We start from the raw sequence: 22,360 nt of genomic DNA, 5'->3' as shown, positions 1-22,360 counted from the left end.
GTCCCTGCTAAGCTCTTCTGGTGGTTTTAAAAGACTAGAAACCTAAAGCTCAAAAGGAAGTTTTAAATTTACAGTATCCTTTTTTTGCATGTTCCTGGGTAATGCAGCATCCCAGCTGAGCTACATCCCCGTCCCGAGCCTTTCCTTGGTGGGGATAAGGCTCTGGACTAAGTATGATCAGTTTTTCTGGGCTCTCATATTCTTGATATAAAAAAAACCAAATCCACAACTTTTGCTTGAACTGCTCAACAGCAACATATGGCTCAAGAAACAGATTTTCTGAGTGTCGCTGCCATTCGCAGAGCAGGAGACGACGTTAGATGTGTAGTCAGAAGGATCAAACTTGTTTTGGAGGGGAGAACAGGAACTGATCTGGGCGTCCTGTGCTCCAAATCTGTACTTTGTGTGAAGTGCTTTTGTAGAATCAGTTTAAAACTATTCCAATTGTAAAGGGCTGGATTCCTGTCCTCTGAGTAGTATCCTATGTGCAAAATAAGGTGCTGCACCCACTGAGCTTGGGTAGGAGTGGGCTCCGCTCCTAGCGAGCGGCTTTCACCATGAGCTGAAAAGGTTTTTCAGCTCTGATTTTACAAATGCAAGGATGTGTGCCAGGGAAAATAGTAGATACTGAAGGATTAGACCGCAAATAAGGATGCATGAACAAGTGCTAGAGGGCCGCGGTGGCTCAGTTAAGCATCCTGCATCTCGCTCTTTGCTCCCTATGTGCGCGAAAGGCTGATTTGTTTGAAACGAAATCCGTGAAATGTGCTAATACCTGCTCTGGTGTTGATCAGGCTTAATGTAATAACCTCTCACTTCCACTGATTCTGCTGAGCAATCTGACGCACTTGAAACTTTTCTTCTCATGAATAACTCGTATTAGCCTCCGGAGGCCTTTCTGGTAAAAATAAACCCACCACCAAACTGCCTGAAACAGGAGCTAGGGAATATTTTCCTGTCGGGCATGATCATATAATCCATATTAGAGAGATTCTCTTAAAAAGAAATAACTATATGTTGGCTGAGAGTGGATATTTGTGGTATGGGCTGTATAAATCAGTACAGCTCCATTGCACTGAGGGACTTGAGGGAACTGTCACCCTGGTCATTGCTGGAAGGTCCAATCCTTTCAGAGCTCAAGGAGGAACCCAAGGAAGCTTTTTTTCCTCCCACCCAATCTTGCAGCTGGATTCCAGCTGTGCCTCCACACAGAATAATTGTAGCGTTCCATGTGCGAGGCTGCCACGCTGCATAACGAGCAATTAGGTGGCAAGGAACAGGGAGTGGGAGCAGGGAGCTGCTCAAACACTGTGCAAGGAGCTGTTGTCTCTGCACTCACCGTCAGCTCGAGGGCTTCGTTCAGGAGGCCGTTGCGCTTGCTTTGAAGGTAAGCGTTGGAGCTGCCTGTTTTGGCCACTCGGATCCTGGCCAGCCGGGCTTTCTGTGGAGAAGGCAAACAAGCTGGAGTTAGAGCTTGGCACAGCGAGTGAGTCGTCCTGCGCTGCAGTGCCAGGAGGGAGGACGCTGCAGGTTCTCCCTGTACCTGAATAGCCTGGGGGTGAAATACAAGCGGTGTGTGGACAGGACAAATGCTGTTGAGAACAGCTAGCACAGCTAGGAGTCAGAGAAGTTCATATATCAGAAGAACGTGATCCGCTACAGAGCGCTAATGGCCTTTCCAGAGATAAGCAATGGAGTCCTGCGGGTTTTTTCTGTCCTTTCAAAAGTTAACAGTAATTTTTTGGAGGATGAGATGCACAGCATCTTGGGCACATTCCTGGCATAGGAGCATCGTATAACTGTATGTGACTGAGCGGTGTGGACGTGCTCTGTGCCTGTGCTGCTTTTGTGGCTCATCCTTTGTCTAAGGTGCTTGGTGGTTTAATTCTCTGTCTGTTTAATGCTCTGTGGTGTCACCTGCCCTGCTTGTCCTGCAGCCAGCACGGTGACACCCGCAGCACAGTGACACCCGCAGCACGGTGACACCCGCTCCCCGGCGATGGTGGAGACGCTGCTGCAGGACAAGGGGCTGGTAATGGGCATGCGGAGGGAGCTTTGGTATAATAATTTGCTCTCCTTACCAAACAAGTAGTATAGGTTGTTAATTTAATATTGGAAAATGCAAACGTTCATCATCCTGCGATAGGGAAAGACATTGTATTTGTTCCTTCTGTCCCCTGCTAGTTTATTAACTTTGGTACCTGACAATGTAAGGTCTGAAAATATGCATCTCTTGACAAACTGACAGCATTTACTCTGCAACAACACAGACATTCACCTCTTCTTAATTTTACTTATCCATGAGATTCTTGGCTTCCAGGGGGGCAAGTTAAAGGATGAAAACCAGTTCAGAATGAAGCAAGCAAGTAAAACTTATAAGGCGCTCTTGCTTTTTAATCACACAGTTTTTAGCGTTTTGGTTTTTCTTTTCAGTTGTTGCCTGCTCCTTTGTCAAGAGCTGATTTGCCTTTTTCTTTTCTACTGTTAATTTATGACTCAAACACCATTAAAAGTAAATACACGAAATAGCTGAGGCCATTAAAAAATAATTGTATTGTGCTGTATTTTAAAATGCTGCATAATCTTTTAAATAACATGGAGCTTGTGATTTTCCTTTCTAATTAGAGGTGCTAATGGGTATACGCTGTAGGAAGAGTAAAGCCAAGAGGCAAATATCTGCAGTGGGTCCAGAGAGTGTTATAATTCCAGGAGCTCTATTACTGTACATGCGTGAGTGACTCCGGCCCTCAATATTTGAAGGATTTGTTTAACCTTAAGAGCTCCTGCTTAAGCAGATGATTTCTCAGGCAGAGACACGTACAGGATGCTCGTTAGCAGCTTTAATTAGGTGACACAGACTATGGCGGTGTGAAAAATAGGTCTTCTTTTGACACCCCAAAATGAGGACATCCAAAATTGACTTTCTGTTCTATACTTCACCTAGGTTTCATTGTCCCATTTTAACATTAAGACTCCAGGTCGGGATATGAGGGTGAAATCTGGTTGTGTTTGCGAGACTTAGGGTACAACAGGAAAATGAAACTGGATCTTCAGGTTTTTTTGAAGACTTTCCCAAACTGCTTTATTGTTCTGGGCCTCGAATAAGACCGTCATCTGGAACAAGAATTGCAGAGACTGCTGCTATTGAAGACGAGTGATGGGGAGAGAGCGGGGGATAAGGGACTGAGGGATGCCCTGTTTCCAGTTATATGGCATTGTCTCTCTGTTCCTGCTAATTACATTTCTGTTAGATTACTTCTCCCATTTGTAAGTATGTGACTTTGTGTCTCCTTTCTCTTTTGCAATGATCTTATCTCTTCCATAGTCAGGACTGGCCATAGGATCCAGTGATCACAGAACCACAGAATGTGAGGGGTTGGAAGGGCCCTGGAAAGCTCATCCAGTGCAATCCCCCCATGGAGCAGGAACACCCAGATGAGGTTACACAGGAAGGTGTCCAGGCGGGTTGGAATGTCTGCACAGAAGGAGACTCCACAACCCCCCTGGGCAGCCTGGGCCAGGCTCTGCCACCCTCACCAGGAAGAAGTTTCTTCTCAAATTTAAGTGGAACCTCCTGTGTTCCAGTTTGCACCCATTACCCCTTGTCCTGTCACTGGTTGTCACCGAGAAGAGCCTGGCTCCATCCTCCTGACACTCCCCCTTTAGATATCTGTAAACGTGAATGAGTCCCCCCTCAGTGTCCTCTTGTCCAGCTCCAGAGCCCCAGCTCCCTCAGCCTTTCCTCACACGGGAGATGCTCCACTCCCTTCAGCATCTTGGTGGCTGCGCTGGACTCTCTCCAGCAGTTCCCTGTCCTGCTGGAACTGAGGGGCCACAGCTGGACACAATATTCCAGGTGTGGTCTCCCCAGGGCAGAGCAGAGGGGCAGGAGAACCTCTCTGACCTACTGACCACCCCCTTCTAACCCACCCCAGGTACCATTGGCTTCCTGGCCACAAGGGCCCAGTGCTGGCTCATAGCCTCTACAATAAGGCTCTGATGGTGACCACAGAGAACTTGCATTTCTTATCTGTGCCCCACAAAACATTGTCCCTTTTGCTGCAGGAATTATGAGAGTGCTCCATCTTACCTAGAGCAAGGAAGGTTTCATCCTCATCTCCAGTTCAATCAGTCGTTAAAGTGGATTCAGTCTTAGGCTCTTGTAATGAATGTTATTCCCTTTGCCCCCAGGCTAGCCAGGAATCAAATATTAATAGCTGTACTCCACGTGGGCTGGAGATGGTTAATTTCTGAGGTCTGTTCCCTTTTCTTCCTTGAAACAGGGCCACTAGCTATCTAAATAATTAAGCCCCATAGCTTTTGTAGTTTAGAACAGACATTGTTATTTTAAAAAATGTCAGTGGGGCAGGACAGAAGTTAATCCTATTCTCGTTACACAAAAGACTGTCTGGGATAGTCACATCGCCTAACTCTGTGCCCCCATCGTGATTAAATTTGGTAGAGATCTTGATTAACTCAGCTGGAGAAGTTAATTAAAATTGGGGGCCTAAAATTGGTTTAGCCCTGCAGACAGTTTCCCGCATTGGACTAGAAACAACTCTATAACCATAGTTTGTATTTTTATGTGAAAGTCTATGTGTGAACGTGCGTTGTTTGGAAGTGCATCTATCAAGTGACACGAGCTTTACATGATGTTTGGGTCCATGTTGTATGTTAGTGTGGGATGCGGTACATCAGCCATGCCCGACGTGTACTGTCGCATATTTTGCTGTCAGAAACCTACAGAATGAGGCTGATGGGGTCTTCCAAATTCTACCAGTTTTTAACATTGTGTGGCTTTGCTTTTGTCATCCCTGTCCTGCACTTCTGATCTGCAGGGCACAAGCCAGACAAGTGGAGGACCATGTCTTTTGAGGGCATGGGGGGGTAGTTGTGTTCTGCATCTTATCCCACAAACGCGACAGACTAAAGGTCATTAGGGCCAGGCCTGAGATCACTGTTACTGAATATAACCCCTGCATGGAGAGTCTAAAAAAGGAAGAGAAAACGGCACACTGTGTCTGCATGAAGGGTGGTAAGAGGAGTTGCTAGGAAACCACAGCATCTCAAAATGCATATGACCTAATCTGGAAGATAATTTATATGATGAAAATAATAACACTAATGACAGCCACTTACAGGTTAGAATGATTAATTTGGTTATCTTGGAGCCCACGTGTTTCTGAGAGCAGGATGGAAGGCAGGTCTCAATAACTTCTGGCTCTTTACTGCTTTTTAAGACACTGGAGGCTCGGAATAAGCAGGAAGGGCAGCGAAGCCCTGGACACATGTGGTGGGGAGCGTGATGGAAGTGGCTGTCAGCATCCTGAGTATCTACATTTCCCAAAGGGACTGACAAAGGAGGAAGAATAGCCTGTGTTCATCTTTAGCTGCTTTGGAGAAGTGCAAGGAGCAGGTTTTGCTGGCTAGGAAACATGCTTACCAGATGGCAGGCCCAGGAAACAGCTAATTATTACTTATTAATGATTTTTCATCTAGTTCTTATGGAGAATAATGTTCGCTCTTGATTTATGTGATATAATAAACTCTTAAGTTACAACCGATGGCATCACTTCATATTTGCCAAACATCTTCAGCTTTCCAGATCTTCTGAACTTGAACAAGGGGGTGGCTGAAGTACGTGTGCGTTGGGTGCTATGTGTGCAGGTCCTGTGTCCGCTCCTCCTTCGTTGGACTGGAGCCGTTATTGGAATTGGTGCTGGAAGGGACCTCCTGAGGGCATCTTGTCCAACCCCTGCTCAAGCAGGGCCACCAGTTGCCCAGGTCTGTGTCCAGGTGGCTTTTGAATATCTCCAAGGATGGAAACTCCAAGTCCCTGGGCAACCTCGGTCACTCTCACACTGAAAAAGTGTTTTCCTGATGTTTCAGTCTGTGCCCATCACCTCTGGTCCCATCACTGGGTACCACTCAAGAGGACCTGGCTCCATCCTCTTTGTATCCTCCTTTCAGATATTTCTATACATTAATAAGATCCCTCAAGCCTTCTGTTCTTTAGGCTGAACAGTCCCAGCTCTTGCTGTCTTTTCTTATATACTCTGCTCCGTATCCTATCTAACTTTATCTGCTAAAGCTACACTAAGAACATTCCTGGCAGAAAATGCAGCTACACTCAATAATTAACAGTGTCATGTTTTTCTTCCTATACAATTAGTAGTTTGAATATGAGTAGAGCTCTTGCTGGCTGCTGCAGTGATGGTGCGGTAGGTACATAGCACTGGTCTTTTTAAGGCTGAAATGAAGCTCTTCTCCAAATATTCAACAGAATATTTTGATCTGATTTGTATTTCCAAGGTGAAATGTCCCAGCCATCCAGTACATGCTCAATTTTTCTTTCATTTGTCTGTATCTGTTGCCAGTTTGGGTCTGAACTTAAATTCTAGATGGAAAAAACATGGTTGATTTTAAGGCTATAGAAAAGATAACAAGCAGATTGAACAACAGGGCTTAGAGTACGGGATGCCGAGAAAGTATTTTCTTATAGTTATGTTCTCACCTTCCTAAAATGATCTCGTCTGTGGTACCTTTGACTAATTTTAGCATAAAATTCAGAAAGGAATCCAGCAAAGCCTTCAATTTGTACTTCCGAGTGGGAACTCGGTGCACATATGTAGCTTGGAAAGGGAATGGATGTAACCTTCATCTGGTGGAAAACAGCTCAGCTCCTCAGTTATTGTGGGAGTTTTTCCTTGCCAAGCAGAAAATGGAAGGTTCTTAATTTTTTTTTTTTTAGAAAAACATTCCAATATAATAGAGTGGACAAGCAACTAAATGGATCCGCTGTCTGTGGAGCGCTCAGTGTAATCGGCGACACCGATCATCTGTCCTGCGTAGGGCTCCGGGAGCTGCTGTGCCGTCCTTAACCGAGCCTGGGAAGAGGCTGGGCTGCCAAACGAGGCCTCGGTTATTACGTGTGTTTGAACGCTGAGGGAAATAATGGCTGTTTAAAAAGCAAATGGCCCATAGAAAAAGTGCTGGTTGTTATTCTGCTGGCCGTGCTTCCATCTGGCTATTGTAATGGACAGCGGCTTTGGAAGAGTTAGTTCGTGCAGATCATCTTTCTGTTGTTTTAAGCTTATTTCCTAAGACACAAATTATGCATGTTTGGACTTTGCTTCCTCTCAAATCTTTACACTAAACAGCTTTTGAGCCAAGTTTAAGTACTCCGTCATTTTTTTGCTTTTGGGGGGGGATGTTGTAGACCTGCATATGGAAATTAGGTAGTGTAGAACTCATTATATCCCTTTATAATTTGACAGAACCACTTAGAGTCAGACCTTGATCTTATTTTGGGCCTCTTCATTACTTTCCAGAGATGAAAGATTCCCCTCCCCTCCGCTGTGACTCTCCTTTTAATCCTACCTTACCCTTGGCACCATTAAAGCAACAGAACATCATTTCAAATGCACTATATCGTTTAATCTTTTCCAACACTGAGGAACATGATGTTCGATCTATTTATAGAACAATGCACAGAATATGGAGTTTAATGGATCTTGGCTTCTCTACTAGTCATAGATATCCTGGCTGATTAAACACACAACTTTGAAAAAGAGTGTCAGAAGATGCAAGATTTGCAGAGGGAAACACAGGATGGTCAGGAAGCCCCTGGAGCACCAAGACCAGTCCCCTCCTATTGCAAATGTCCTTCTGTACGTTTTCATCTTGAACTTCACATGCTCTGGCTTGAACTAATAGAAACTCTTGCTCCTACTGGGTATTTCTCTTAGAACTTCATTCTCCTATTGAGAAAATATCTTCTTTTTTTCTAGCCTGCATGTATTTGTTGCTGGTTTTACTCAGTTGCCATTGCACCGATATTTTCTTTTTACATAAGACCATTTTTGGAGGCCATTTCGTATTTTTATCCTCTGTAGGTGCCTTGCTTACTTCTAATACCTCTTTTTGAGTTATCCAGATATCCATCCACCCAGTAAGAGTGATCTCTGTAAGAAATGACCTTGTGGATGGTTTTTCCTTGATTGAAAAACGTGTTATACGCAGTTGTGGCATCTCAGCTGAAATTTAAAGCTTCCCTTAGTTCGTTAGAGTTAGAAGTGAAGCATTTTTATGGTGTAAATTGGGGTGTCAGTTTGTCTAGAAACATATTACTTATTAAATATCTTCTCAACATGCTTTTTCTGCATCGTTAATAGAAAGGTTGCTGTTCTTCATTATTATAAAATAAGGTCCTGTGTTTCACTGAAAGCAAAGTGTGCTAAGCATCTGTCTGCCTGTGATTTATCTGCCTGTGTTTCCAGATCTCACTTTTAGAACAGCTTTCACACAGCTCACACCCCTAATTAATAGCTGTAAAGCATTCAGGGGACAGAGAATTTAACGGAATTTGATCTAGTGTCACATGCCAACTTACTAGACTTGATGTATGAACGCTAATTAATGGCACGGAGGCCTGTGCTGCGGAAAATGAAGGTAATCGCTTCACATAGCGCTGCTCACACCTTCCCAGGAAGATGGTGAAAATGTGGGGGGAGATGGGGACAGTTGCACAAAGTCATCAGGTGACAATAAGAGCTGCACAATGAGCTTTCTTACTGAACCTGTTCCCGGTTGTTCCTCTCGCTTTTGGGGTCACTGGGGACAAATCTCTTGTATTAAGCTTCTGGGGAAAAACAATCCATCACAAACCCATCCCATGGTTGGAACCTGTGGTTGTGCATTCCAGCATCACCTCACGTTCCAACTAGAATGGCTCCTAATTGTCTCAGCGTGGTCGCTAACAAAGCTGATGCTTCATACGTGGACAGAAAGGCGCCGGGATAGCAGAGCTGGTGGACAATGTGTGGAATTGCTCTTTGTTGTTGTATTTGTTCGGAGTTAATGCCGCGCTCACACGGAGAACAGGTGGCTGGAGTTGCTGTCAGGCAGCAGGCTGCATCACAAACACAGGAGTTCTGCTGCGCCGCCACAAAGAGGAGGAACGACGAACCGCTTCCTATGGAGCAAATTGTCTGGTGGATGGAACTGCTTCTTCTTCCAGCACAGCGCTTGCAGGCAGACTGTGATTTCCCAATATAGATATCTTTTTGGAAATTATCTGTTAAGTTTTATGCATGCTCTTGATTCCCTTGCCTGCTCTTGAATAATTCTCTGCCAGCGTTTACTGTTGCTCTGCTTGCTACCCGTGACTGGCCAGGAAAGCGCCTGCTGTCGTTCTTGCTGACTCACCGAACAAGGCAGCAGAAATTGCTCGTGCAAAAGCTCAGGCAAATTTAAAATCCTGGCTGTGAGTAGTATTGCTAGAAGACAGTTTCATTTTGTAGCCTTGTGCATGAAATAACTCCGCAAGAGGCCACTGAGCCAGGAAAACGAGTGGATTTATCCTAGTTCTAGGGGTGAAAAACCTGAGTCGCACAGAGGGAAGTGTGGAACAGGGATGCTGCTGCAGCATCGCTTTGTCAAAACAGACTGGTTGTGGTGGGGAGACAAAAGAGGGTGGCAGGCTCCTGTTTGTGCTGCTTTAGGGCCTGATATGATGCTGAAGTTACCAGCAGTTACCGTGTGATTTTCATGACCTTCAAACAACAAAGGCTTGTTCTGAGTCAGACTTTGCAGACCAGTGCTGCTGGGTGGAGTGGGAGGACTGGAGTAATGAGATTCTAGGGCTTCTCAGGTTGGGCTGTGTGAGACATCTGGCGTGTGTGAGCGGGGAAGTTGTGCAGCGGCCCCTGAGGGATGTGCTGGTGGAGTGCAGAGCGTTCCTGTCCCTCTGACACGGGGGATTCGGGGTCTCAGGGGCTGGTGTTGCTGTCCCAGCGCCACGTGTGTCAGCAACAAATGTTCCTCATCTGCTTACTGCTGTCATGGTACAAATGAGTAACTTCAATAAGCTTTACAACCATTTACACCCACTTGTAGTTCTCTCTCCAGTGGATATATCCATGTTGATTAATCTAGATGTGACCACATATTGGCACGGGGGGTTTGAGCTGCATCAAGCGCTTAGACTGGGAGCTAAACTGCCCCCAGCCCTCTCCATTCTTTGGGCAGCGTGGTGAAACAACTACTTAATAAAGGCAACAGCAAAGAATCTGATCGCTAGAACCCAGTTCCAACGTAAGACAGAGCTTCCCAACTTTTTTTGGCAGAAGATTTTGCACGCAGGTCTTCTTGCCGAGGCGATTTCAGCTCGCGTTTGTTCAGACATCTGGGATGGAGCGGGCAAGGGCAGCCTTCAGAAATCCTCCCGACTGTGCTACATAATGGAGCCATCTGGACAGAGGCTGGAACACACAACCTGGAGTTCCAACAGGTGGGGAAAGGGGCCACCCGCTTGCTGAGGTGACCAAGGAGACATCCCGAGGATGGATCAGTCGGGTTCTTGCTCACTGCAGGCTGTTGTCGGACTGAGATGTGATGTGAAAGGGCCTCAAGGCATGAAATAAATGTTGAGTGGTTTCTGGATGGAGATGGGAATTATTTCACCTGGGCATCAGGCCACTTTTTACAACAGGCTTAATATTTAGCTGCCTGGGCTTTGGAGCCTGAACCTATAAGCTCCAGTTCACCGATTTCAATCGAGATATCGAGTTGTCTTATGCAGCTTGGGACCCAAGGAATTTGAACTAAGTGGACTGATGGAAAACACCATTTTACTTTCCTGGATGCTATGAAAGAAAAGAGGAAGGATTCCTGGTTGGTTTATTTGTTTTGTTGCTTTTTTCCCCCCAAGCTGTATGAGGGGATGTGACAAACACCAAACAGGAGAGGAAGAGGAACCTACCGCAGCAAAAATATCTTTTTTAAAAAAAATAATTTGAAAAGCTGCTTTCCCTGTCAAAAAACTGTTAAATATCAACAACAACATATTCCACACAGACTCACTGTGCTTGAGAGAAGAAAAACCCATGTTTTTTTTTTTTAAATGTCAGCCAGCTCCAGTTTTAACCTTATTGTTTCTCTCTCTCCTGAAGTTCCCAGCCCCATCCCCTGCTGGGAGCTGAGTCATGTTCTGTCGCTGGGCTCCGCTTTGCTCGCAGCTTTGCTCAAGTTGCTTTTGCTGCCCTTTCTGCTCCACGCTCTGAAGTTCACTAACCCACCTCCAAAATTTCGGGTGTCAGCTGAAAACCAGAACGTAGCAAATCAATTATGATAATGGCCTCATTATTGACAGGTGTGTGGGCCATCTTTCTCATGGGTATGATGATGTCATAAATCCAGTATTAAGCGTTCTCCTCATCACCATCTTCCCTCTAGGTCCTGGTTTCTGTGCCTCTGGGTCTGGAACACGCTGTTTCTAACGAGCCTCTTAAGGAACAACCAGAAAGATGGTTGTGTCCTTACTCTTCGTTCCTTTTGGCTTAAGCCCCTTTGAAGCATCTCCATAGTTACCTCTTCATCAGCTGCCTGTGTTCACCCGGGGAGCTCTCGCTGGCTGGAATTATCTTTATCCATCTACTTCCCCTTGTCAACTCCCATCTGAAAAGATGTGGCTTCTCCCTCACCCCTTCATCCTTTTAATTAATCTACCAGACAATGTGTCCACTTCCCCGTGTCACCTAATGTCTACCATCTACTCTTTGATAGCCTCTATTATAATTTTCAGTTCTATGTTATCATTTTATGTGACAGCGCAAAATGATTTTTGCCCTGAGTAGTCCTTTCCTTGCCGAAATCTGGGTGTTTGGTTCTTTCCTGGAAACTTACTCTAAAGGATGAAATGAGAATTCTGTTTCAAGCCTTTTGCGGTGTGTTGCTTGTTTGAATAGAGGCCACCGGATAATAAATGAAATGAACTGAACAGACTAAGAAGCTGTAGTCCTCAAAAGCATATTTACTGGGGACCTGAAACCAAGCGCTGTGATTACTGAAGTTTTATATTCGCAGCTGACACTTTCAGTTTAGTCCCTGTGAAATGCACCACTAAACCCATGCTAATCCCTCTGAGATTATCAGCCGTTTCAGTATCTTGGCGCTTTTAGCAAATCTAACCATTAAATGATAAATGTACTTTAAATGGTTTTGTTTTTTCAGAGCATCTGAGCATTTAGAGTTCTCCATCCTCTGTTGTATAAATGTGAAATTCATTGTGTAAGAGGCCCCTTTTTGAACATTTGTTTTCCCCCAAATGGAAAGATCTAGACCAACTCGGTCGGCTACATTTGAACCCTAAAGAGGGCTGATTTTTTGTTATTGTTTGTGCAAAGACAGGACCTTTGATTTGCGCTTTGGTTCTCTGCTTAAAGACGGGAATAAATTTGCCTCTCAGCAGCTGGAGTTCACCCAAGAAGGATCATTCTTGGAGGATTTTTGACCAGTTTCAGAGTCCAGAGCTCCACAACCTTTCTATAAAGCTTGGGAGAGCGATCTGCACTTCTGGCATCTGCTTTCCTTTTACTACTGTTGCTAAAGGAGCAGCATTTCAGTAGCTGCCTCTGCTTTCTCTTTCTAGGGCTGAAAAGTGGGTGGTGTGGTCCTCAAACCAGCACCGGAGACTTGTCTCCTTTGTTGCATCCATGCTGCAAACTGAACCCAGCAAGGGAGAGACTCCAGCGGTATCTGGATTACAAAGTCATTCTCTCGTCAAGCCTTTTAAGTGTCAAATTCTCGTTTAAAACCAAAGGCTGTGACATTCATTAAAGAACAGCATCGTTTCAAAGTCAGGAAGGTCTATTCTTAGCACATCAGTCAAAAAGAAAAAGTCATTGGGAAAAAAAAAAACAACCCAACAACCAACAGTTTTACCAAAATGAACCTTGTCAAAAATGATCAATTCGTCATCCGTTCGGATTGACCTGGTCCTTGCTGCATGCCAGAGGACAAAATTTGATGACACAGCACAATAAATGAAGATTGCCAGATCTCCTTGTAATTAATTCTCTTGCAGTGCAGCTTTGGCAAAGAATAATTTATCATCAAGGTGATTAAATCATGGGTCGTTTGGGTTTGTTTGCTTGTTTCTCTTTATTTCCCCCATGGTGCTGGAGAGCCCAGTTTGCTCGTGCCCTGACCTTCCAATCTGCGATTGTCACATCCAGCCAATGTGACTCTAGGACAATACTTTTGCCTTTATTATTTCTCATTGGAAAACTTCACTCTGAGCTCATACAAATAAATGGTCTATAGCCTAATCTGGAAACCTACTGGTGCATTGTAAAAGTTACGATTCTTAAGCTAAATAGAGCTTCTTCTCAAGCATTCGTACTAATACCCAACAAATAATTTCCTCCTCAATTAGAAGATTAAAATAAATTATTTGGCACACTAGAAACTTAGGAAAGATGTCTGTGTTATTTCTTCAAAGCTGGGTCTGCTAAACTCTGTTTATAGGGAGATTCTACTCTTCATATTCAAGGACTGAGAGACTGCAAAGAGCTTTTTCCAGCCTTCTTGAAAACGCCGTGCAAATGTCCTGGTGTCTTTAATTAGATGGGGACAGAGTTTTAACTATTTACTAACATTTTGCTCTTTCTGAAGAAAGGATTCGATTCACTGGAGGGTGATGCTGGGACAAGTCTGCTACCCAAGCAGATTCTGACCTGCCCTGTGTACGTCCTGACCATCTCAAGAGAGACCGTCATTAATGTGCTTCTGCCTCTCTCCTCCTCGTTAGTATTCATGCAGTGATGATCATGTGAAAATTACTCACGCTTCTGACTTGGGAAAACTTTCTTAGCCCAGAAATTCATCCAGTATCAAGGGAATTAGAAATTCAAATGGGGGGAAATTATACACTGCGCGTGTCGATACGGCAAACCTCATAAAAGCTGCAATCAATCACATCGGCATCAAAGGTGGTGGCACATCTCCTTGTCACCGAGTGGATCACAGGCCGACAAATAAAGGCAAAGGTGAATCAGAACAAGAAACTTCAGTATTCAGCCTGGAGAGGAGAGGAGGGCAGCCCTGTGAAAGCACAGCCCTGGGTTCTGTTCTCCAGCTTCTTTGTACCCATAGCCATGCACAAATCTTGTTGTTTAATTTGTCTCACCTATTTTTTTTTTGCTTCCCAGGCTATATTATATGATAAAATATATATAGATATAATATTACAGTATTATCTATATTATATGGTATGACTGATCAGATAAACAACCCTTCCAAAATTATTGCAGCCTTATATTTTCTATGCACGATGTCCAACTAATGCAGGCATAAGTACAACCCAGTGATGACTTATGAAGACTGCAACTCACTCGTGCATGATTCTGCCTCTGCACTTCTCCTTATGTGTTTTGACTGCCAGAATGTGTGGTTTTGTAGGTCTTGTATCTCAGCTCTCTGCTGTCAGCTCCGTGCGATGCAAGAAGCAGAAATAGCACATCTTTCTACTACAGTTCTCCATCAGGTCCCCCAAGTCTTGAATTTCTGGCAGACACTATTCCACAGGGAGAAAATAACCCCAACCCTGTTGTAAAGCCTGATTCTGGTTGTGGTGTAATTTAGCAGACTGAAATAGAGATATAATAAATCTGTTATACTTAGTGAATCAGTAAGCTTATACTGGTAAAAACAGCTTAGATTTTGGAATATTCAGTAATCTCCTGACATTTCCAGGGGCTTTTGTCTATTCCCAGTGTCTTGTCTATGTGACCGGCTGCAGCTTTGAGGGGGTATGTGTGCTGGTAAATCCGTGTTTCTAGATGGTGTTTTCAAAACTCCAGGGCAGAGAAGGGACAGGAACCAAGCGGCCAGAAAGCTCAACAGCTCCTGTTAACGATTGAAGGGTTTATGTGTGTGTATTTATTTCAGACTGGTCCATAGCAAAGATGAGCAATAAAAGCCCTATTGCTTTTGGTGTTTAAAATACACCAGTACACAGTGTGTGCAGTGTGTCTGTGCAGGTCCAGGTGGGTGTAACTGTGTGTGATGGTTCATCTGCACACGTGTAGGTGATGGAGAGGTGTGTGTGTGTCCTCTGCGATGCTCTGAGTTGTCACCGGTGTCCCACGAGCCCCGTGGTGACAATCGGGGGCCGAGCTTTGGGAGGAGGGTTCTTACCTTCTGTGCTCTCCGCTTGTCAGCTCGCTGGTTCTGGTGGTAAATTCGGCTGAAGTTGGAAACAATGACTGGAACAGGCAGAGCAATGACCAGCACCCCGCTCAGGGAGCAGATGGAGCCAAATATCTTCCCAGCAATTGTCTTGGGCACCATGTCACCATAACTGGAGGGGGGAAAAGAAACAACAAAGGGAAGCCCCGACTTCAGACAAGTGCAATGGCACAAAAAGCCTTTTCGTGTTCCCCAAACGTGCAGCAACGTGAGTGTCCAGGTTGGACACTAAAGCTCAGAAATCCACCGTGCGACAATAAATTCCTGTAGCGCTGTCATCCTGGAGATGACAATTACACCGCGCTTTGGCAACGGGTTAAGCAAAGCCAAAGAAAGGCATTTCTGTTGCAGAATAGATGTGCTGGTTCAGGCAGCTGCTGAGCATATTAAATTCACATCCTTGCTCATTTAGTACCTACCTCTCCATGTAGATGAGCTCTAACAAACCGAAAACTCTGTCTGCTTGTGAGCAGGTTCATATATTTTCATTCCCTTGTATCCAGGTGCAAATGAGGAGTGATTTATGCTTCTATTCCCAAACCCAGCAGTTTCCTTGCCATCTGTGCAGTCAGAAATGTGGGGTTCATTCAAAACTGGATTCACTAAAGGGTGAATTGTCAGGAATATCAGACTGGCTAAGGCTTAATTATCCTGAGCAGATTCCTTCTCCTGCCATCACCTGCATTAAAACCCTTCAGAATACCTCAAATCAATAAAATGCTATTTATGCCTATTAACTTTTTAGCTGCTGCTTTCCGCAAAGGTAGTTTAAAAGCTCTTGCTAAGTGACAAGGTCCTGGGTCTCATTTAACACTGTTCTAAATAAAATAGAATACATTTCTTTCTTTTCTCCTGCCATCCCTTAACACAATAAGGCTGGAAATTAATCATATGCCTCAAACATGATCTCACTGACCTGGAGCACTGAGGAAAAGCTCTTCTGTGCATTTGTAGAAAGTATAATAATAAGTGTCTGGCTCACAGTCTGTCTTGTGGAGTTTTGTTCTTACACGCAGACTGAGAGTTACCTCATTACTCGGGACTTCAGAGAAGGTGCTTTAAAATACCATCAGGAAAGATCAGACTGTCTCGGAGCGTGGAGGATTTTGCTGGGGAGATGTAGAACTTCATTTTCAAAGCTATTATGAGAGGTAACGCAAAGAGAAATTTTGCAGTGGCTGGAGCAGGCTGCACAGGAACAAGACTTAAAACTTGTCCTAGTAAGACTGAGTTCTGGATCTACCGCAGAGTCGCTTTGGTGAGAGAATGGGGTTGGATTCATCCCTAGTGGTTTGCGAGGCACAGTGTGTGCTCTGGTTTTACTGGGCTGACTTGTAGTGTGGCTCATACCGATGTTTGGAAATGTCTGAGCTTTTTGATCAGACTTAAGCCTGCCTGGAGCTTGGACTAGATACAGAGAGACTTCCCCTTCACTTGGATTATGAAAGAGTTTGGACTGAACCTATAAAGTTGCAGTTGTTCTCCTATACTGACATAGGCAGCTACTGCAATATTAATGGCTGGAGTGACTATTTTTGTCCTAAATAAGGTACTAATGGCTGTATGGCATATTTATAACAGATACAGTGCCAAATAATCGCATGTATTAGATTTCAGTTAGTACTAATTGAGCATTTTAAACCCAAAACTTCTTTTCCCCAGAATGAAATGAGAGAACTCAACTTTCCCATTAATTTATTTCGTACAAGGCAACTTGTCACCTAAAAAATTTCTTCTCCAGAAAGTGCATTTTAAGTAATTCATCAATAATCTCATTAGAGCAGTAGAAGATAGAAGAGTTAGGTAGTGATTAACATTCAGAGGGTCTAATGGGATGTTTGAGTCTGTAATAAAACAACAGTAGGCTTCAAATTCAGTGCGCTGTTAATGTGACCTCTAGTAAATCACTTCAGCTTTCTGTACCTCAGTTCTCTGTTTATGAAATGGGAATTATTTGGTTTTTCCTGCTCAGTGCAGGAGGTGCGTATGAGGTTACACAGGAAGGTGTCCAGGCGGGTTGGAATGTCTGCACAGAAGGAGACTCCACAACCCCCCTGGGCAGCCTGGGCCAGGCTCTGGCACCCTCACCAGGAACAAGTTCCTTCTCAGATTTAAGTGGAGCCTCCTGTGTTCCAGTTTGAACCCATTGCCCCTTGTCCTGTCACTGGTTGTCACCCAGAAGAGCCTGGCTCCATCCTCCTGACACTCCCCCTTTCCATATTGATCCCCAGGAATGAGTCCCCCCTCAGTCTCCTCTTGTCCAGCTCCAGAGCCCCAGCTCCCTCAGCCTTTCCTCACACGGGAGATGCTCCACTCCCTCCAGCATCTTGGTGGCTGCGCTGGACTCTCTCCAGCAGTTCCCTGTCCTGCTGGAACTGAGGGGCCACAACTGGACACAATATTCCAGGTGTGGTCTCCCCAGGGCAGAGCAGAGGGGCAGGAGAACCTCTCTGACCTACTGACCACCCCCTTCTAACCCACCCCAGGTACCATTGGCTTCCTGGCCACAAGGGCCCAGTGCTGGCTCATGGTCACCCTGCTGTCCCCAGGACCCCCAGGTCCCTTTCCCCTACGCTGCTCTCTAATAGGTCATTCCCCAACTTATACTGGAATGATTCTGTGATTCTGTGCTGGGTTCTTCAGGAGCTGCCCCATGTTCTGAATGTCCCCAACACCCAGCAGTGACTCCAAAGTGTCGCTGTACAAGTATGAATAATGCAAGGCAGTTGTACAGAAATCTGGAGTGAACACACTGGGGATTCTGGAGTCTTACACTCGTATCCCATGTTTCTAATGACGTAGCTACGGTTTGTCCCCTTTCTTTGTCCTGCTCCCTTCAAAGCCCCATTTCCTACCACAGAAACACTATGAACATTGAGACACTTATTCTCAGTGCACATGATGTGAAGTTCAAGCAAAGCCTTAAACAGACAAACCAGGAAAAACCAAAATGAAGAATTACTTTTACGTGCTCGCTCTTTAGACTGGAAAATACTGTGAATTTCAACGTATTTTTTGATTTGTGCTGTGACTCCTATGTTCTTTGGATATAAAAGCGGTCATATGTCACTCACCCTAATTAGCAGCTATTAGCCTTGACAGCATAATATGCTGTTGTTTTTCTGTCTGCCAGTACAGAAAAGGTTATCAAATAGAGGTCACTGCTTCTGGTTTTAGCAGCAGAGGTGTCTGGACGCTGCTTCGCTCCCCAGCTGGAGACAGCAATAAATAAGGTGCTGAACAGCTCATCAAATGACTCGCTCTGAAATAGACTCTCAACAGCATCCCTGATCCTATCTGGGCAAAATTCACAGCCCTACAAATAGGGAATTGCAGTCCAAAAGCTGGAAGATCCTATGGTATAGGGACATTGGGAGGTGCTATAGCAATAATAGCTCTGTGGGGACAGTGAAGCAGCTTTGCAGAGGATGCTTTATTTTTTTTCCGGCAACCTTTTTATGTTCCGACTTTCCCTCTGGTATAAGGCAGTAATTTGGGGAGGGGCTTATGGTCCATAAATGATCACTTTTGTATAGCTGTTGTCTCCATTGGTTCCCCTGGATGTAGGAGGAGATAAGAGCGTGATTGAAAATGGATCAACCCGTATCCTAACACCTTCTTTCCTACCAGTAAAAGGCTTTTGGACAAGAGCGTCAGGTCCAACATCCCTCCTCTTCCCAAGGGTGGGCAGCTGGCCCCGCACACACTTTGGGGTGTCCTGCTGCACCCTCCTGTGCGCCCATATCATCTGGTTGAGGTGTCAAAGCCAACAGGAGAGCGTGGGCAGAGGACTCTGCTCTCTCTGCTCGCCGTGTTTAAGCAGTCAAGGGACATTTCCTGCCTAATGGTGCAAAACCTTGTGGTTTTCACACACAGCCTAGGAAAGCTGGAATATCTCACGGAGGATGGAAGCAGAAACAATGATTGAGTATTTCTGCCTCATGCTGGCATTAACAGCTCTTTGACAGCTTCTTTATCTCTCTAACCTTTTGCTTGACGCAGTAGAGTCAAAAGAACCTTTCACTCCAGTGTGTAGCTTCTGCTTTTAGGACAATAAGGATGGAATAATAACGTTATGTCCCGTACAATAGAATATGATTTTGAAAGCCTTTTGCATGAAAGAGATAGAATAAAGCATGGAATTAGTATGTAGCTTTCCAGGTGCAAGAGATCCTTTTTTATACTGTAAGTAAACCACTATGCACTGTTTTGATTTGCACAAAGGAGGAAAAAAATAGTCTAAAATTCAGCTTGAAGCTTTCAGGAGCATCGCAGGGCTGCGTATGTTCCATTTGACAGCTCAGAGGAGCTCGTGTCCCTCCATTTAATAGGTACAAGTCCAAGGCAATCATGCTAATGCTGCTTTGAACCTCCAGTGAAATAATGATCGTGTCACTTCCAATGATACAAGGAAAACAAAAGCAAATATTAGTCATTCCTCTCTTGGTTTTTGCACATGATGAGCAGAAAGGGAATTAACAGCTCTGGTACGGGGGCTGGGGATAGTTAGATCTTTTGTTTAGGGTTTAATTCGCTGCTGCTCACGTGTCCCATTTTTCTGCCCCATTGGGTTTTATCCTGTCTTGTATTTGTACATCCAGGTACTTATTTTCTGCCTTGTTTTGAGCTGGGCAGCTCCTCAGCTGGGTATTGACCTTCTGCAATAGCTGGCTTGGTTTTACACCACTGTTTTCTTTTTCCCTGGCGTATTTGATTCGTGTTTTCATGGATGCTCTGGATATTCTGCCGAAATTACACCCATGAGCCAAGCCGTGAGGGACGAGTACTGGAGGTGCAGATCAGCAGCTGCTTATCTTCAGTACTCAGGTTCACTTCGATTTTTTTGTAAAGCTGTGGTCAGCAGTTACTTAGTAGGGATTTTCCAGGTAATGTTGCCTTTTTGATTTCATTCTGGTTTGTAAATTCATAGTTGTTACTGAGTTTTGTATAATGAAAAGGACTGGGAGTTGTGTGTGAACTCCTGCAGAAAGGTCTGATGTTGTTAAGCCCTTTTCTCATCACAACAGAAGTGACCGTGTGATGAAATGGTGGATGGGACCTTTAAAACTGAAAGGGATTTGCTGGTAGCATCAATATTCCTTACAACAACAGCAGGCACTGCCCAAAGAACCAGAGATGTTTATGTAGACTCAGGAACAAACTGAGTAGGTTATTTAATACACTGAGGGTTGAGAGTACATAATATATGCACACACTGGTTCCATTTATTCTTGCTGGCTTGGATCGACTTCTCAGCCCGTAGGCAGTTAAAACAGATGGGCTGAATTTGGGTAACATTCAGACCTTGAGTTGAAGCTAAAAATGGAATTTCATTGGCAAGGAAAGTAGGTCAGAAAGCTAAAGCCCCTAAGTCCTAAAATGATGAAAGGCTTCTAATCAAGTCTGCTCTATTACCATTCATTAAAAGGTGCAAGGGAAGTAATGTTCTTAGAGACCTTTGGAGAAGGGATTACGATGGGAGCGTCTTTGGAAATGCAGGTTGGGATGAGGGACGGGGCGACCACCAAAGTCGCTGGACCGGGGCTGCAGGAGGATGGGAAGGGTTTTCTTCATGGGAATAGAGGTGACTTTATCTCCTGCGTCAGTCGTAGGAGCGCAGAGAGGAGAACCTCTTTGCATATCCTCCGTTAATACCTTTCGCGCTAATAATCCCGTTCGCACCAACGCTGTCATCCCCCTGCCTTGGGTTCTGTCGTTTCACCGCCTCTGCAAATTGGGACTTGCACCATTGCTGAGACTTCCCATCAGTGATTCCTGTGCTCTTCATCATTTCCAAACGTGCCTCAACCACTAGAAATTTTTCTTCGGTGTAGCCGATGGGGATTGTTCAAAGCAAACGGGGAACCTGTACCAGTTAACACAGCGCTCCCAGTTCAGCACGTTGTAAATATTAAGCACATACTTAATTCCTATTCACTGAAAAGTTGACAACGTGCTTGTTCAAATGCTTTTTTGAAACGGTGCTAAGATGAATGTGTGTTCTTTGCATTTTGCAAACCCAAGCTCATACACTGTCATTGTTCTGCTCCCTTTCCCCTCAAACCACTGCTAGAAATTCTGTTATCTGAATGCAGAATCGCTGGCATTTCAGCTCTGCCAGCAGATGTAATTTTAGAGATAGTGTCAGAGACCTCCTGCTGCTGTCCCTTAATGTGGACCTTGATCCTTGGCTGGCACTGTCACGGTACCAGGTAACACAAGTAGGGATGGAAATCTGGAACGTCCCATGGGGGGTAATGGGCTTCTGCTCAAGAGAAATAGCCCCTGTGTTGTGTACATCTCACTAAAGAAAACCAGGCATTGTTGTCTTTTGATGATATCTCAGGTTTCTCCATGACCTCCATTAGTATTAATGAGTTTTTTGCAAAAAAAAAAAGCAAAATTCAAGCAGTTGATTTAACGGTTATTCAGAGGGAAAAAGAGGAATTTACTTCTCTGTAGAATCAACGTGAATTTCACTTTGCGGAAAATGCCTCCAGTCTCAACCTCCACACCTCAGTGTCTTTTATTCCTAATGTTTATTCATTCAGCTGCTCATAGGAGCCCTATTCCTTTTAGTTCTTGCAAAACTGATATATCTAGCAAAAAACGATCTCAGTTTTCTTGCGCTTCATGCATCACCAAGCGGCTCTGCAGCCAGCTGAGTTTTTGATCCTCAGATCTCAGTTTCAGTAGTGATAGATGGAGCAGAAAAAGACCTTGCTTAGATTTTTTTCTTCTTCCTTTTAATTGTTGTTACCCTGCTGAACTTAGCAATGTTTTTGTTTAAGCTGATATTTTTTTTCTTTATTCTAAGCTGTAAAATCATAGACTTGTTGTAACAGCAGCGTCAAGGGCCTGTGTGGGTCTCTAGACGGGGTGTAATGTCAGTAGAACAGAAAAACACACATATGTTTACAACAATTTACTGTTTACCCTTCAACTCACAGAATCCCAGAACATCAGGGATTGGAAGGGCCCTGGCAAGCTCATCCAGTGCAATCCCCCCATGGAGCAGGAACACCCAGATGAGGTTACACAGGAAGGTGTCCAGGCGGGTTGGAATGTCTGCACAGAAGGAGACTCCACAACCCCCCTGGGCAGCCTGGGCCAGGCTCTGCCACCCTCACCAGGAACAAGTTTCTTCTCACATTTAAGTGGAACCTCCTGTGTTCCAGTTTGAACCCATTACCCCTTGTCCTGTCACTGGTTGTCACCGAGAAGAGCCTGGCTCCATCCTCCTGACACTCACCCTTTCCATCTTGATCCCCATGAATGAGTCCCCCCTCAGTGTCCTCTTGTCCAGCTCCAGAGCCCCAGCTCCCTCAGC

General features: G+C 44.7%; 1 protein-coding gene across 7 annotated transcripts in view; it reads right to left on the bottom strand.

The window, feature by feature from the left end:
- The window catches only part of KCND3 (potassium voltage-gated channel subfamily D member 3), a 119,472-nt gene that overhangs the window by 16,581 nt on the left and 80,531 nt on the right, over positions 1 to 22,360 (bottom strand). For all 7 annotated transcript variants that reach the window (XM_065038388.1, XM_065038389.1, XM_021283518.2 and 4 more), the window contains exons 3-4: positions 14,980 to 15,142; positions 1,340 to 1,441 (exon numbers count right to left, since the gene is read on the bottom strand). In XM_065038388.1, the coding sequence (XP_064894460.1) occupies positions 1,340 to 1,441; positions 14,980 to 15,142 (265 nt within the window). The remainder of the gene's footprint in view (positions 1 to 1,339; positions 1,442 to 14,979; positions 15,143 to 22,360) is intronic.

This window comes from Columba livia, chromosome 22 (assembly GCF_036013475.1).
Source record: "Columba livia isolate bColLiv1 breed racing homer chromosome 22, bColLiv1.pat.W.v2, whole genome shotgun sequence".
In the NCBI taxonomy this organism is placed as follows: Eukaryota; Metazoa; Chordata; class Aves; order Columbiformes; family Columbidae; genus Columba; species Columba livia.
Note: the sequence above shows the minus strand (reverse complement) of the source record. Positions and strands in the feature narration are given on the sequence as shown.